This window comes from Labrus bergylta, chromosome 12, assembly GCF_963930695.1.
Source record: "Labrus bergylta chromosome 12, fLabBer1.1, whole genome shotgun sequence".
NCBI lineage: Eukaryota > Metazoa > Chordata > Actinopteri > Labriformes > Labridae > Labrus > Labrus bergylta.
Window position 1 is genome coordinate 7,511,071 of NC_089206.1, and position 12,932 is coordinate 7,524,002.

Here is a 12,932-nt window from a genome sequence, read left to right on the forward strand (position 1 = left end):
TCGACCGCTGTTACAAAATACTCTGCATCATGAGCATGTCAACTTACCAAGAAAACTGAGAAATCCAGCCACTCTCCAGATTACAAAAGAGCACGTTCAGACTCACTGCCCAGCACAGGTACATCTCCATCCACATCCCTGAAACCCCCTCACTACACCGAGGTAAGAATAATACTCCTCTCAATTGAAAATAGAGCTTGCCATTTTTAAGATAATTTTCAATTAGTTGAGTTAAACAACATTTTCATAGACTTGAAGTTAAACTAACTTAGAATTGTATGTTATCATGACTTTATGTTTTTACAGTGTGTGCCCTGGGAAAGCCTCAGAATCCCCCAGGAGGGGCAGGAAAGTGTTGCTGGGGAGAGGAATGTCTGGGTCAACTTATCCTGCTGCCACCGCGCCCTGGCCCCCGGATAAGCAGAAGGCAATGGATGGATGTTCAGCATAAACCTGCAATAACTGATTACTTGGTCCACTTAGGAGTAACAAAAGCAAAACACAACATTAAGATACCATCGCAGTTTAATATGACAAGGTTTTTGCAAAGAGTTACCTATTTACACATCAACAGTTATGGAGTCAAGTTGTTCTGCCTCTGATCCGGCATCGGAGGTAGTAACAGAGGCAAAATATGGTGAAGGTGGTGGCAAGGTGTAACATCCGAGACGACGGGGAACACCAGTATGTCCGAGTGTTTGTGTTTTTGAAGCTCCTGCTATACGGGGCCTTTACTGAATCGCAATGTTTAAAACTGTTACAGCGCCTCCTTCATTTCTTGTAAAACAATGTCTTGTCAATTCCACACTTCAGTTTTGAGCGATTAAAACAAATAAGATACAACATGTCAAATTGGAGCTTTAGAAGTGCTGTTAAGTAAACTTTGTTCCCTTTGGACTCTTTAGGCCGAGCAGTTTCCTTTCCTGAGTCTTTGAGGCTAACAGCAGCTTGCTCATATTTAACTTACTGACATGAGCGCTCACAGCAATACAAAACAAAGACATCTCCCAGAATGTCAAACCATTGCTCTTAGGTGTCTTGACTAAACCCACGACACTTTGGATTTCTTTTTTGACCTGCTGGAGGAAGACCCAGAACCTCTCTGGGAGGAATTTCGCACCAATTTTTCCTCCTCTGAGTGCCGGTGCAGGCTGAGTCTCTGCTTATGACATCGAGGATTTTCATTTGACTGGACAACAGCTTTAGGCCTGCTGAACTCTCCAGAGGGGCTCTTTGATGCATGTGAACGGACAGACGACCTGACTGAGCTTTTCCTATCATGACTGAAGTCACACTGTGAGGTATTTGACGGCTGCTGCAGGATTGCCGGCTGCTCTGCGGTTTCCCTTGAGCCCAATGATGAGGATGTAGCTTCTGGCCTGGATGAAGAAAGAACATTAAAATGACAATCACTATAACAAATCAATCAAATTTACTACAGCTGATATGCAGTAACCGGGTTCATTTGGGTTTTATTTTATAACACATGCGTTACAGAGAGAGATCTTTATACTGGAACAGTGTATGCAGATCAGACAAATCTCAAAAAAGTCTTGTTAAAAAGACTTTCTGTACATCCACAGCTATTTATATTTAACTCTATGAACTACTTTGAGTGCTCAGTGTGTTCCTCATTTCAGTGTCTTGAAAATAGGACATTTAAAAAAAAAAAAAAAAAAAAACCTTGTTTACGTTTTGGAAAATATGCTTTCCCTTTCTTGGCAAACTTTGAACAGAGCCCGACTAGCTGTTCTGCTCTTTCTGCTGAGCTTAGCTAACAGGCCCCCTGGCTGCCGTTTTATTTAGAATACAGAGATGAGGGATTGATTCAATCTGCTCATCTAAATTTTGGCAAGCAAATGAAAAAGTGAGGTTTCCAACATACCAAGCTGTTCAATTTAAATTCTTGCGTAATTGTAGATCAACAGGTGTGCTAACAAACACAAAAACAGAATCATTTCAAGCTTTAAAATAGTTAATGACCCGGCTGTGACTGTGATCCCATACTGACTGTAACTGTTTACATGACAACAACAACGTCATGTCAAGTTTTTTGTTTTGTTTGATATGTTAGGGTGTTCACAGCTTATTTACGTATCCAACAGTTATTGAGCAACATTTTCATCCCCCAGAGCCTAGTTTCTGAACCACTGATGAACTTAAAGTCAAACATTCACTCGCTTTGAGCTCTCCATCAAGTTCTCTGGGAAAAATACTCTTAGCTGCCTAATGAGCCATTACCTTTACCAGTTGTTCCCCATCTACAGTTTGGGTTAGGGCAACCAGTAAACTTGTTGGTTGTATCTTAATGAAGACACTGACTCGCACAAAAAAGCTAGAAGAGATGGACTGAAAATGATCCTTAGTTTAATCGCCAGGCGCTTCAAGTTTTTATATTGTAACTCATTTTATACACTATTATTTTAAAAGGGTGGTTCCCAATTGGGAGGTTTAGTCACCACTTACTGAACTGTGCTCAGCTGATCCTGGGGCTGCAAACATTGCCTCTCCTGGATTGGGTAGTACCAGATGATGACCATCCCTATCAGCAGAAGTGCGATGGGAACAGGTGAGAACAGCACTATCAGAGCGGTCACCACTCCGTCGCCATGGTTACACGAGCCTGCTTTGTAGTCCACAAACCTGCAGACATGGGAGAAAACAAAACCTCAAACAGACCCTCAAACGGGCTTCAAATGATAATAAAGTGAGACTGATCGACTCACTGTAATGTCAGCGTGGAGATTCCAACAGCCAGGCCTCCTGCCAGCTTACTGCAGAAGGCATAACAGGAGAAAAACAGAGGCTCCAGGTCTCTGCAGGAGGGATTTTTGGCTGCAAAGTCATCCACTACATCAGGGAGCATAGACCTGAGGCAGATACAGAACAAGCACACTTATCCAGTATAAAAAAAACCTCATGTCATTGCAGATGGAAAAAAACGGATTGGTCAGCAAAATAGATGATTCCTAGAATGTTGTGGCCAGGGTCAGGTAAAGGCAGACTGAATGATTCATGTGCACCGCAGTGAGACTGATTAGATCTGACAGGGGCCTTCGAGAGGACAGAGGGCTGCGTGTCCTAGCAGAGACCCAACTCACCAGGGTAGCAAGAATAAAGTCGCCACGCTGAATCCCATCAAAACGCACATGATCATAAAAACTGGCAGGTTACTGGGAGCACAGGCGATTATAATCACAGCTGGGATGAAGAGCTGAGAAAGACAAAATGAGGCAGTAAGAGGGAGACAGAAGGTGTGGGAACTACTTGAATCATTCGAGGTACCGTACACAGATTTACCTACCGACAGTCCGATGAAAACCGTTTTCTTTTTTCCTATTGTCAGGAGAACCATCTGCCAATGAGGAACTGCTATGGAGGCAGAACCCTGGGGAAATATTGAGACTGTTTCATTTGAAATTCAAAATGCATCCTGAAAAATTCATTAGAAGACTGTTGCACGGAGGCTGAGATCATCCCTGTATGTGCTTTCATGCAATTTTCTCTACACGACTTAAGAACCTTCTAAAGAAATAGCTTGTTTTATCCTGTTTGGAGGCAAGTTTATTGTGTCACAAAAGTCACATGCACCACAATGAAGGAACAAAAAGTTAGTGTCAGTGCATTTGTTCACACCTGATTTCAGTTTTAAGGTTCATTTCTTGACTGACTGCCACGATTCACGACTGAAGAGTTTTTGAGGTACAGTCTGTTGTATTGTTGATCAATAAAAGTTACCCCTTAATCCGACATTTTCAGCTTTTATCAGTTGATACTGATGTCAAAAAATGTCATGTGTGCATGTTGGCATGATGAAGTGATACACATCTGATGAACATAAGAGAAAAAACATTTATTTTCTCTGATGATAAAGGTAAATAAAATATATTACCTTGTGACTTTGGAGTAATGGTGTAACAATGATTTCAAGCAGAGGTGACTTCAGCACCCTTACTTATCATATTATACATTTTTAAACATCTTTACGAGCACAGCGTGTGTTTCTTTCTGTAGTTGTATCTTACCAGTAGAACCAGTAAGAGGTGCTGGAAATTGGCCCCTAGCCCAGCTGCATGACTGCAAAAAAGCGCAAAATTACCCATGGACATCTGAGAGTTGAGACAGAAAGTAAAAATATGTTATTTTTTGATAACCATAAGGTACATGTAAGCAGAAAAGGCAGAATAACTAATAATAAAAATAGAAAAAAAAAAGACTATAGGAATCATGTTTGTTACCAAGGAGACTTAAATATATTTGCCTTGGCTTTTTGGTGAATGTTACACAAAAAAGATGAGAAAATATGCATTTCAGAAGCCAAGTCATAAAGGCTAAAAATATAAAAAAAATGTACAAATAATTTAAAAAATAAAGAGTTAAATGTTTAAACCCAAATCAAGCATGTCAGTGTAACACATTTAGTCTTATAAGGAGACACTCGGAGAGGAGACAACATTCTCATACTTTCATGTTGTCAGTAATATCCATGAGGTGGGCTAAGGCTGTGTACAGCTTTAATCTCTCTGTGCTGAGCGGAGTTAAAGAAGAGTCAACACAGCAAGCTCTGATCTCAACTGTACCTGAAAGGCAAGTACACAGAACACAAAGCCGAGCACCAGGCGTTGGTAAGGAATGTGACGTGTCAGCATCTTCAGAGAGGTCAGATATGAGGGTCGTACTTTGTCATCAGAGCAGGGAGGCGCTGGAAATAACAGATATCAGAGAAGAGAAGTGATGAAATGAAACTCCAAGAAGCTTATAAATCAACATCTTCACACAGTTTGAACACTGACAGTTGGCCACGTTTGCTTTACTCACCTCTCTGCTCCTTCACCCCCAAGAAGAGAACCAGGCTGCCCAGGAAAAACAGAGCACCTGTGACCAGTGCTGAGGTCAGGAACACCTTTTCCTGGTGCCAAAGTACACACATTACATTTAAAGACAATTCAACCAAAATCCCTTTTCAATGCGTCCAGTCGAGATCTTGAGAAAGCAACTGGAAATGAATCCTTATAACTGGAAAATGGAGTACATGAAATGTATGGCTGCATGTCAACCTAGGGCTTCTATAGTTCTAGTGGGAAGGGCAGTGATAAAGGTAACAGCAGATTGTTGTCATTTCTTTGGCAGTCTTGCCTATGAATAAGTGTTCTGCCATAACGGAGATGAGGGAGTGAGTAAGTCCTAGAGTTCATGCACCTACATCTGGGACTATATCATCAGATCAGTGGTGGATTTCAACATAATGCTGTATTTGTATTTTCCGAAACAATAAGAAGTCTGACAGTATTTTACACATAGCAGGGTCTGCCTTGCCTAGCCCCCCCCCCCCCCCCCAAACCTTCTCCACTGTTATTCTCTGGTTTACCCCGGGTGCTCTGGTTATTTCCCAACATTCTTAATACATATAAAACTATCCCTTAAGCCTACAATAATCCTCCTTGATAGAGTTAAAATTGACTTTTTATGGTTTGTTTTTGCAAATTCCATTAAATCAAAACCAGTTGTTGTGCACGATAACATGTTCACATGAACACACAACAATGCCTTTGTTGAGTTAAGAACAGTAAATTACAGGGTAACGAGATCTACCTGGGACAGCCCAGAGCCAAAGCAATGCTGCAAGGCTGCTAAAGAAATTTGAGTTTTGACTCAGCTAGAGCGACCGGTATTGTTTTTTTTTTTAAAGAATAGAAGTACAGCTTTTACCGTTTCCCTGAGAGATGCAGTTTGTGGTGAAGATGTGCTTTGTGGTGTTTCATGAGCCTGGTCCAGATGTTCACAGGCCTCCTGTTTTTCTGTGTTGTACACAGCAATAACCTGACCCTGAATTATAGAAGCCAGCAGCATCGCCAGCATCTCCACACTCATTCCTGCCACAGAAGAAGAAGAAGAAGAAGAAGAAGAAGGGGACGATGACTTTTTACAGTCTGTTTAGGCCTCAGTGAGGAGTAAGGACGTGTGGTCTTACTGTAGGCCGTGGCAGAGTCTCTGTCTCTGTGATCTCCCCCCAGGAACATGTTGAGGGAGAGGAAGGGGACGTTGTAGCACTGTTAATGGATGACAGAGGAGAACGAGACGCCAAGTGGCAGCACATAAACGGTGTGAAAGTCTGTAACCATGGCGACAAAGCCTGGAGCAAAATGACAGATCTAACAGGGACGTGAGAATAGTATGAAACACCGTCACAATGGTTACAAGAGGAAGAGGACGTTAACAATGTCTGAGGGGGAAAACAAGATGAGGAACAAAAACATATGTAAAGATCCGAATGAAGAGTGGTGAAGGAGATACCCAAAACCTTTATTTAAATAAAAGTACCAACATAACAATGTCAACACAGCACAAGTTAAACTCCTCTAATTAAATATGCTTTTAAGTGCATTTTTTAACCAACTACATTTTCCTAAAGCATCATCATGCAAACACTTTTAAAATGTTAAAGGTGATTATGCAGTTAAATCTAATGCTTCCCAACATCGGGTTGGGGAACTCAAAAGTTCATAACTTAAATCTGAGGGTCCTTAGATTCAGTAGGTTCCAGTTTTGAGCTTTTTCTACGTTTTGTTAACAATTAACATCTCGTCATATGTTGGCCCTGAGGCTCAAACCAAAACTTCAAAAAAACTCAACAGCATTTCAGGAACTGTGACTTGTCATGAAATGTTCCTGTGGTTTGACCCTCAGGGCCACCATAGTATTTTTGTGCCACAAAGAGCTCTTGTTATGTAATCATCTCGGGAGTTAAGAGGGGAAAACATTCTTTGGTTGAACTGTTAACAACCAAACCACTCGTTCAGTGTAACGAGTGGCTGCAAAGCTGCTTTTTTTTATGTATTCTGTATTTCTAAGTATATCATGTTTTTGAAATGTAAAATCTATATTTTAAAAGTCGCTTGAATCTACAGATACAATTAAAGGAGCTTTACGTGAATATTCCCCTCTGGAGGTAAAAGCCTCTAATTGTTCTGAAGCACCCTACTTGAAGTAATGTCCTTTTCCACCAGTACAAGAAGTACCTTTAAGTGCCACTTACACTGACTTACACTCATGAGGGTCTCAAACAGGCAGGTTGCTGTGATGAACCAGAGTGCTGTGAGAGCCTGAGACATGGAGCCCTGTGGAACAAACCACATCAGCAGATACAAAAAGACAGCAAACGGAGTGGAAAGAACCAGCCTGTCAGAAAACAAAACAAAAAAAACACATCATCAGCTCAGTTCAACACAGCGCTTCAAGGACGAGCAGCCTCTAAACTGAAGATGAACAACCAACCAACCAGGGAGTGAGCTTGCCGATGGGGGTCCACTGACTGCGGCTCACCAGATATCCCACCAGAGGGTCCGTCACAGCGTCCCAGGCCCGACTCACAAACAAAATGATAGAAACATAGTAGGCCTCCATCTGTGAAATGCTGAGGGGGTTTATTCTTAAATTGACAACATTGGTTTATTTGTCGTATATGTGGGGATGACTTTAACTCTTACCTGCACAACATCAAGGAGAAATATCTGCATGGATACACCTATAGCTACTGTGGTAACCTGATATGGGACCCCGCCCGCAGCATAACACAACTTCCTGGCCAGAGGAATTCCCCCCGACCCCTGAAGAGCAGACAGTAAGAGGACCGTCAGGGAACTATGTATGCTCACTCCTGACTTCTGATTGGTCTATAAGTAATAATAAGAGTATGTGACCTTTGTTTTCCTGGGATAAAGAAACTATCCCCTTATTCTAAGATAAAACTTGTTTTCTCTAGATAATGAAATAGTTGACCTGTGATTTGGAAAAATGGGAAAATACAGGGTTGATTAAATAAGCAACTGTGTCGTATGAGAATGTGAAAAGAAAATTGATGAATCCATGAAGGAGAAATAACAGAAGTCATAATGAACAATGTTGGAGAAGTGGATAAAAACTATTCCCCCCCCAGATATCTTATCTATAAACAATTATTACAGCAGCTGATGGAGTTAAAGAGTGTGTCTGGTTTGTAGTCTCTGTCCTTCTTTTTTAATTTCTATGCAGTTTATATATTTTTAAGTATTTTATACAGGTCTATATGCTTTTTCTATGTTTCATTTCTTTTTTTTAAATCAGTGGAAAGCTCTTTTTAAAAATGTGCTACTGCATATTGATAACAGCTCCTGTGACAAACTTTTGGTTTGTATCGATTTTTGGCGCCCCCTTTGGCCAAACCAGTTCCACTTCTCTTTTTTTTTTTACTGATATTGTCCAGCACATTTAGGTGTCTTATCGTATCCTGCTCTCTTCTACGAGTCCACCATATCATTATTTCTGACACCTACCCTGCAGCACTGTTTACAGGCATGATCAACGAATATAAATATTCATGCTCGTCGCTGATGGTCTTGCTCGCTTTCATAGATCACATAAAGGCATCTGAATGGATTTCAGTCTCTTTCATAACCAGCTTAAATCTCCTCACAGGAGCTTTAAGTTTGGGGATTGGATTAAAATCCATGATCAGATGTCAATGGCGGAAAAGATATGTCACAGTGAACTGAACGCATAGAATAGAAACCAGCTTGTATTTCCAGTTCTTTTTATTCTCACTGCAGGTTCACACTTATTGAAAACACTGTGGCAAAGTGTTACAGAAGAGGCTTACTTCTCAAGGTGCTGTCTTGATTGAGCAGTATGGTTGTTGTTTTTTTTGTTTACAGATTTGGTCAGTTTTTTTGTGTGTAATCCTCGTACTTTAAAGGATGAATTCAAAACATATTTGAGAGAGAAACATGAAACCATAATGCCATCCATTTAACTCAGACTTCTAAAAGATTTACTGTACTTAAATCTTCTGATTTTAATATAAGTTCTGGATCAGGAACAAAAAAATCATTGTTTAAAAACTTACCCTCTGTGATGAGACGCTGTCTGTGTTCTGTTTTAACAACCGACTCTTAAATGTCCGAACTTCATCTTTAAAATTCTTTAGACGATTCATTGTTTGAAGTGAGACAAAAAAATAATGCCGACTGCACACCGAGAGCTTCAGTCTCGACACAGATACTCTTGTGTTCAAGTGATGCTTGTGCCGCGCTGGAATCTGGTCGAACCACTCCTTACTGTGTGAGAGTGAAGAGTCTAATCCACGCCAACTACTTATATTTACAGAAAGAATGAACTGGCTAAAAAAAAACAAGTTATCCTGATTGGGGTGCTTTACGTAGCTTGATTTAGAAATGTTTTCACTGCGATTGATTTTTGCTTCAGAAATGATTGATTGATACAGGGAGATGATGCAGATCAGAACTGCACTTTATGGTCCTTAATCTTTATGAATTAAACATTAAAACAGCTTTCTAAGTTGGTGCAGGATGCATTTTGAAGACGAAGAAAAACAAGATGAGAAATCATGGAAATGGAAATAAACAGATTCCTGCACTGATAGGAGAAAAAGTCTTGATACGGACGGATCTGACCTCTTGTGGAACAGCAGTGACGCTTTCCTCTTTCCAATGAATCATGTCGATCCAGTTTTTCCTCTTTCTGACAATGTCATATTCAGCTAAATAAACAGTAGCTTCAAATAGACTAAATATAAGGACCTTTGACATCATTTAAAACAAATGAACGTTTAACCGTGTGCTCTGATTGGTCTGAGGAAATATATTTGTGGTCCTTAAAGTAAATCACTTGGTAATAAACAAGATGCTTGCATCATTCAATCTTTAATGGCGTTCTTTCACAGCAGGATTGCGGTCAGACATGACACTTCAACATCCTCATTATGACACACACAACCCCAAAGAGAAAAATCATTAACAACAAAATCTGACTTTCACAAAGTAATAAGAAACACGTCTTTAAAATAAAAACACATTTACTCAAATTTCCAGTTTTCAAAAAGGAAAAAAAAAACACTAATCAAAACAAGGAATTAGGAAGAAGGTTGCATCCATCTCTATAGAAATCACATCAAACACCTCATTTACTTCCAGCTCAATCACACGCTCACATCAGTGTATGTTATGAAATTCTGACACATTGAACTTTTTGCTTTTGTTTTCGAGCTTATTTCAGACTTTGAAAACACGTCCTATAAATCTGTGCTCTTGTTTGCGTTGTCCTTTGCATGTCGGAGTCCGTACAGCCACTTTATCACTCGGGCATTTCTCTCAATAACAGAAACACCATAAGGCACGCGACCAGCAGCATTCTTAGCATCCTCCTCATCCTCCTCCTCGTCTTCCTCCTCTCTGCCCGAGCCTGCAACCTCGGACCCTGGAGCGCTTACGCTGCGGAAACGTGCAAGCGACACAATATCGGAACTAGATCCAGTCCACTCCTGCAGGTCTGCGGGGTCCAGGCCACACAGGTTGAAGAAGCGCTCCAGCTCTGTGCCGGCCCGGGAGAAGCGATCGCTCATGTCCGATTTAGACCGGGTCAGGGAGCGGCGTTTTCTGGAGCTGGAGGAGGACAGACGGGTGATTGCAGGGGACGTGGGAGGAAACACAGGGAAGTTAAGAAGATGCGGAGAAAGGACGGGGGTTCCATCTGGAGAGGAAGCAGGGTTTTCAGGTTTCGGCAGAGCAACGACAGGTTTCAGCGGACTTGTAGTTGTTGTTCTAGGGGGGAAGACGCGCAGATGAGAGGCAACCGGGCGGAGCGGAGACTGGGAGTGTAAAGGCTGAAGGGGCTGTCGGATGAACTGAGGTGGCCTGCAGGGCGTCCTCGCAGGGCCGGCCTGAGGCATGACGTCCACTCTGCGTACCGTCCCTGCAGCAGGAGACCCTGTAGAAACAGGACTCTCTACTCTTGCAGGACCAGAAGCTTTTAATCTCACTTTAGCTGGACTGGACCAATTAGGACGGGGAGGGGGAGTCGGTCTCTCCTTTTTCTGAGGTGTCCCTGCAGGGGTCTGCTGAGGTGAGCTTTCTGCGCCATCGGGTCTATCCTCTGCTTTTACACCAGATTGCGGTCCATCGTTCACACCACTGATGAGGTTACTCAGGTGCTCCAAGTCAAGCTGGACTCCCTCCTGCTTTGCTTTGGTTGGGGTCGGGGTCTTCCTTGTGGGCCGCAGAGCTGTACTAGGGTTCAGCAGGGGTTTCCGAACATCAGGAGGCCTCACAGGCTGCTGTTTGGAAAGAGCTACCTGACTTTTCACATATTTGGCCTTGTCTGCTTCCAGCCGCTCCACCGCGCTCTGCTTCGGTCTGCCGTCTGCGGTCGGGAACTGCCGGAGGAAGTCTGGACCCACTGGACCCTTTTGGCGTAGGCGTGGGGGTGTTGCAGTCATAACAGTCCTCGCTGGTTGTCTTGGAAGGTGTTGGATAGTCCCTGAAGGCATTTTTTTTTATAAAACTAGAAGTCCTATCTGTTGAAATAAACGTCCTTGTTTCTGCAGAGTTATCCTGTGTTTGTGCCTCTGTTAATCTGTTTTCTTAAGATAGGCTCCATTCCATTTTTTGCAGAGGGGACACCTCAGCTTCTTGACATTTGGGTGTCTGTGGGGGGGAAAAAAACATCAGATCAGTCAGGAGTGAAAGCTCAATAAAAGAACATGTAGCCTACCTCCGAGAACCAAAACATTTCTTCTTCAGACTCCTCCAACAAAACCAACTCCTCAAAAAAAACCTACACCCATAAAGCCTTCCTTTTATTTAGAAATACAGCCAATCAGACGCTTGATCCCTTCCGGTCTTACAAGTTCATTGGCTGTTAACGACACATTCAAACAATTAGTCGCAGTCATCCATCTCTCTGCAGACGAACACACAATAAAACTGACACTTCAGTTTCAGTCAGTAGACGGCCTCTGTGTGTGTGTGTGTGTGTGTGTGTGTGTCTGTGTGTTAGGGGGTTGTGGGTAAGTGCACAAGTACAGCTGTCAACAAGCTATTGTCTGGAGGCCATACAGAGCAGATCACACACACACTAACAGCTGCTGTGGGGACAAAGGCTCCTTAACTTTAAATTAAGCAGCCAGTTTCACCAGTTTATAGTCACTTTTGCAAAAAAAAAAAGTTATCAGCCAGTAGCCCATTCTTCTTTGTTGTGAAATCTTCCTCTGAGGGTGTTGGGAGGTCGTGATAATGAACTTGATAACTGGAGTCTCGACACACTTAAGATACAGTGTATGTTTGAACACTCTGCATCTGCCGGTCACATTCTCCAAATATTTGCAATTCCAGTCTGAGCCAAGCCAAAGCTTCACCAACTGCTGATGGAGCTGTGAAAACTCTCTGTACCTCCAATCTTACCTGCTGTAAGAGCTCCAGACACAAAGTGGTCTTAAAGGCAACAAGCATTGTGTTAAGCATATATATATATATATATACATACATGTCATCATGGCAGCAGCAGCAGGCTGGTGTATTACAAACCAACGAGGAATGTCAAGAGGAGGGTCAGACAAACAAAAATAGAGCCTCTAATTTTGCGTTTCTGAGTCAAGTGTCAACATGTCCTGCACTTATGAGTAAATTACAAACGTGGAAGCAGGAAGCAAAAGAAACTGAAACAAAGGAAGCAGGTAAACAACGAACACAAATGTCCCGCATGAACTCAAGGCCTATACGTCCTGTCCTGACAAGCCCAGTCCTGCTGATCTGAATGTATAGGTGTAATTTAAAGACACTGTTTCTCTCTGGCATGTCTACAGAAAACTCACCTTTAACACGCGTGTAAACCTCATGAGTCTTTCTTTCTTTCCTTTCGTAAGGTCCACGAACACACCGTGCTGTTCCTGCTGAGTAGTATGTATCCGAAAAGTGAAGACAAACCTGTTTGACAACTCATGTGTGCTCCTCCTAACCCCGCCCTCCTCCCTCCTGATTGGTCCAATCGCTCTCCTACAAGGATGTTCACTGACTTTTTTTTTTTTTTTGGTAATGTAATCCAGCCTTTGTTTTGTGTTGGCAGTTGGAAACCGAAAAATTCAACAACTTTCCTGCACTTTA

At 42.1% G+C, this 12,932-nt stretch overlaps 2 protein-coding genes across 3 annotated transcripts; both read right to left on the reverse strand.

Moving 5' to 3' along the window:
* Nucleotides 1-284: 284 nt before the first annotated feature.
* Nucleotides 285-9,539, reverse strand: mfsd2al2 (major facilitator superfamily domain containing 2a-like 2). 2 transcript variants are annotated; one of them, XM_065961429.1, is made up of 15 exons: nucleotides 8,882-9,539; nucleotides 7,701-7,779; nucleotides 7,488-7,607; nucleotides 7,280-7,404; nucleotides 7,047-7,179; nucleotides 5,972-6,050; nucleotides 5,710-5,873; nucleotides 4,819-4,909; nucleotides 4,581-4,702; nucleotides 4,026-4,109; nucleotides 3,305-3,388; nucleotides 3,102-3,214; nucleotides 2,727-2,870; nucleotides 2,467-2,643; nucleotides 289-1,379 (listed from the first exon to the last, which is right to left on the reverse strand). In XM_065961429.1, the coding sequence occupies exons 3-15, from the start codon at nucleotides 7,515-7,517 to the stop codon at nucleotides 1,043-1,045; spliced, it is 1,683 nt and encodes a 560-aa protein (XP_065817501.1). In that variant the 5' UTR covers nucleotides 7,518-7,607; nucleotides 7,701-7,779; nucleotides 8,882-9,539; the 3' UTR covers nucleotides 289-1,042. The 2 variants fall into 2 exon arrangements, with proteins under 2 accessions (XP_020491430.2, XP_065817501.1); XM_020635774.3 differs by lacking the exon at nucleotides 7,701-7,779 and having other exon boundaries at nucleotides 285-1,379.
* A 140-nt stretch (nucleotides 9,540-9,679) lies between these two features.
* fam110a (family with sequence similarity 110 member A) lies at nucleotides 9,680-12,799 on the reverse strand. The gene is made up of 2 exons (XM_020636301.3): nucleotides 12,644-12,799; nucleotides 9,680-11,477 (listed from the first exon to the last, which is right to left on the reverse strand). The coding sequence occupies exon 2, from the start codon at nucleotides 11,318-11,320 to the stop codon at nucleotides 10,067-10,069; it is 1,254 nt and encodes a 417-aa protein (XP_020491957.2). The 5' UTR covers nucleotides 11,321-11,477; nucleotides 12,644-12,799; the 3' UTR covers nucleotides 9,680-10,066.
* Between the last annotated feature and the right edge of the window lie 133 nt (nucleotides 12,800-12,932).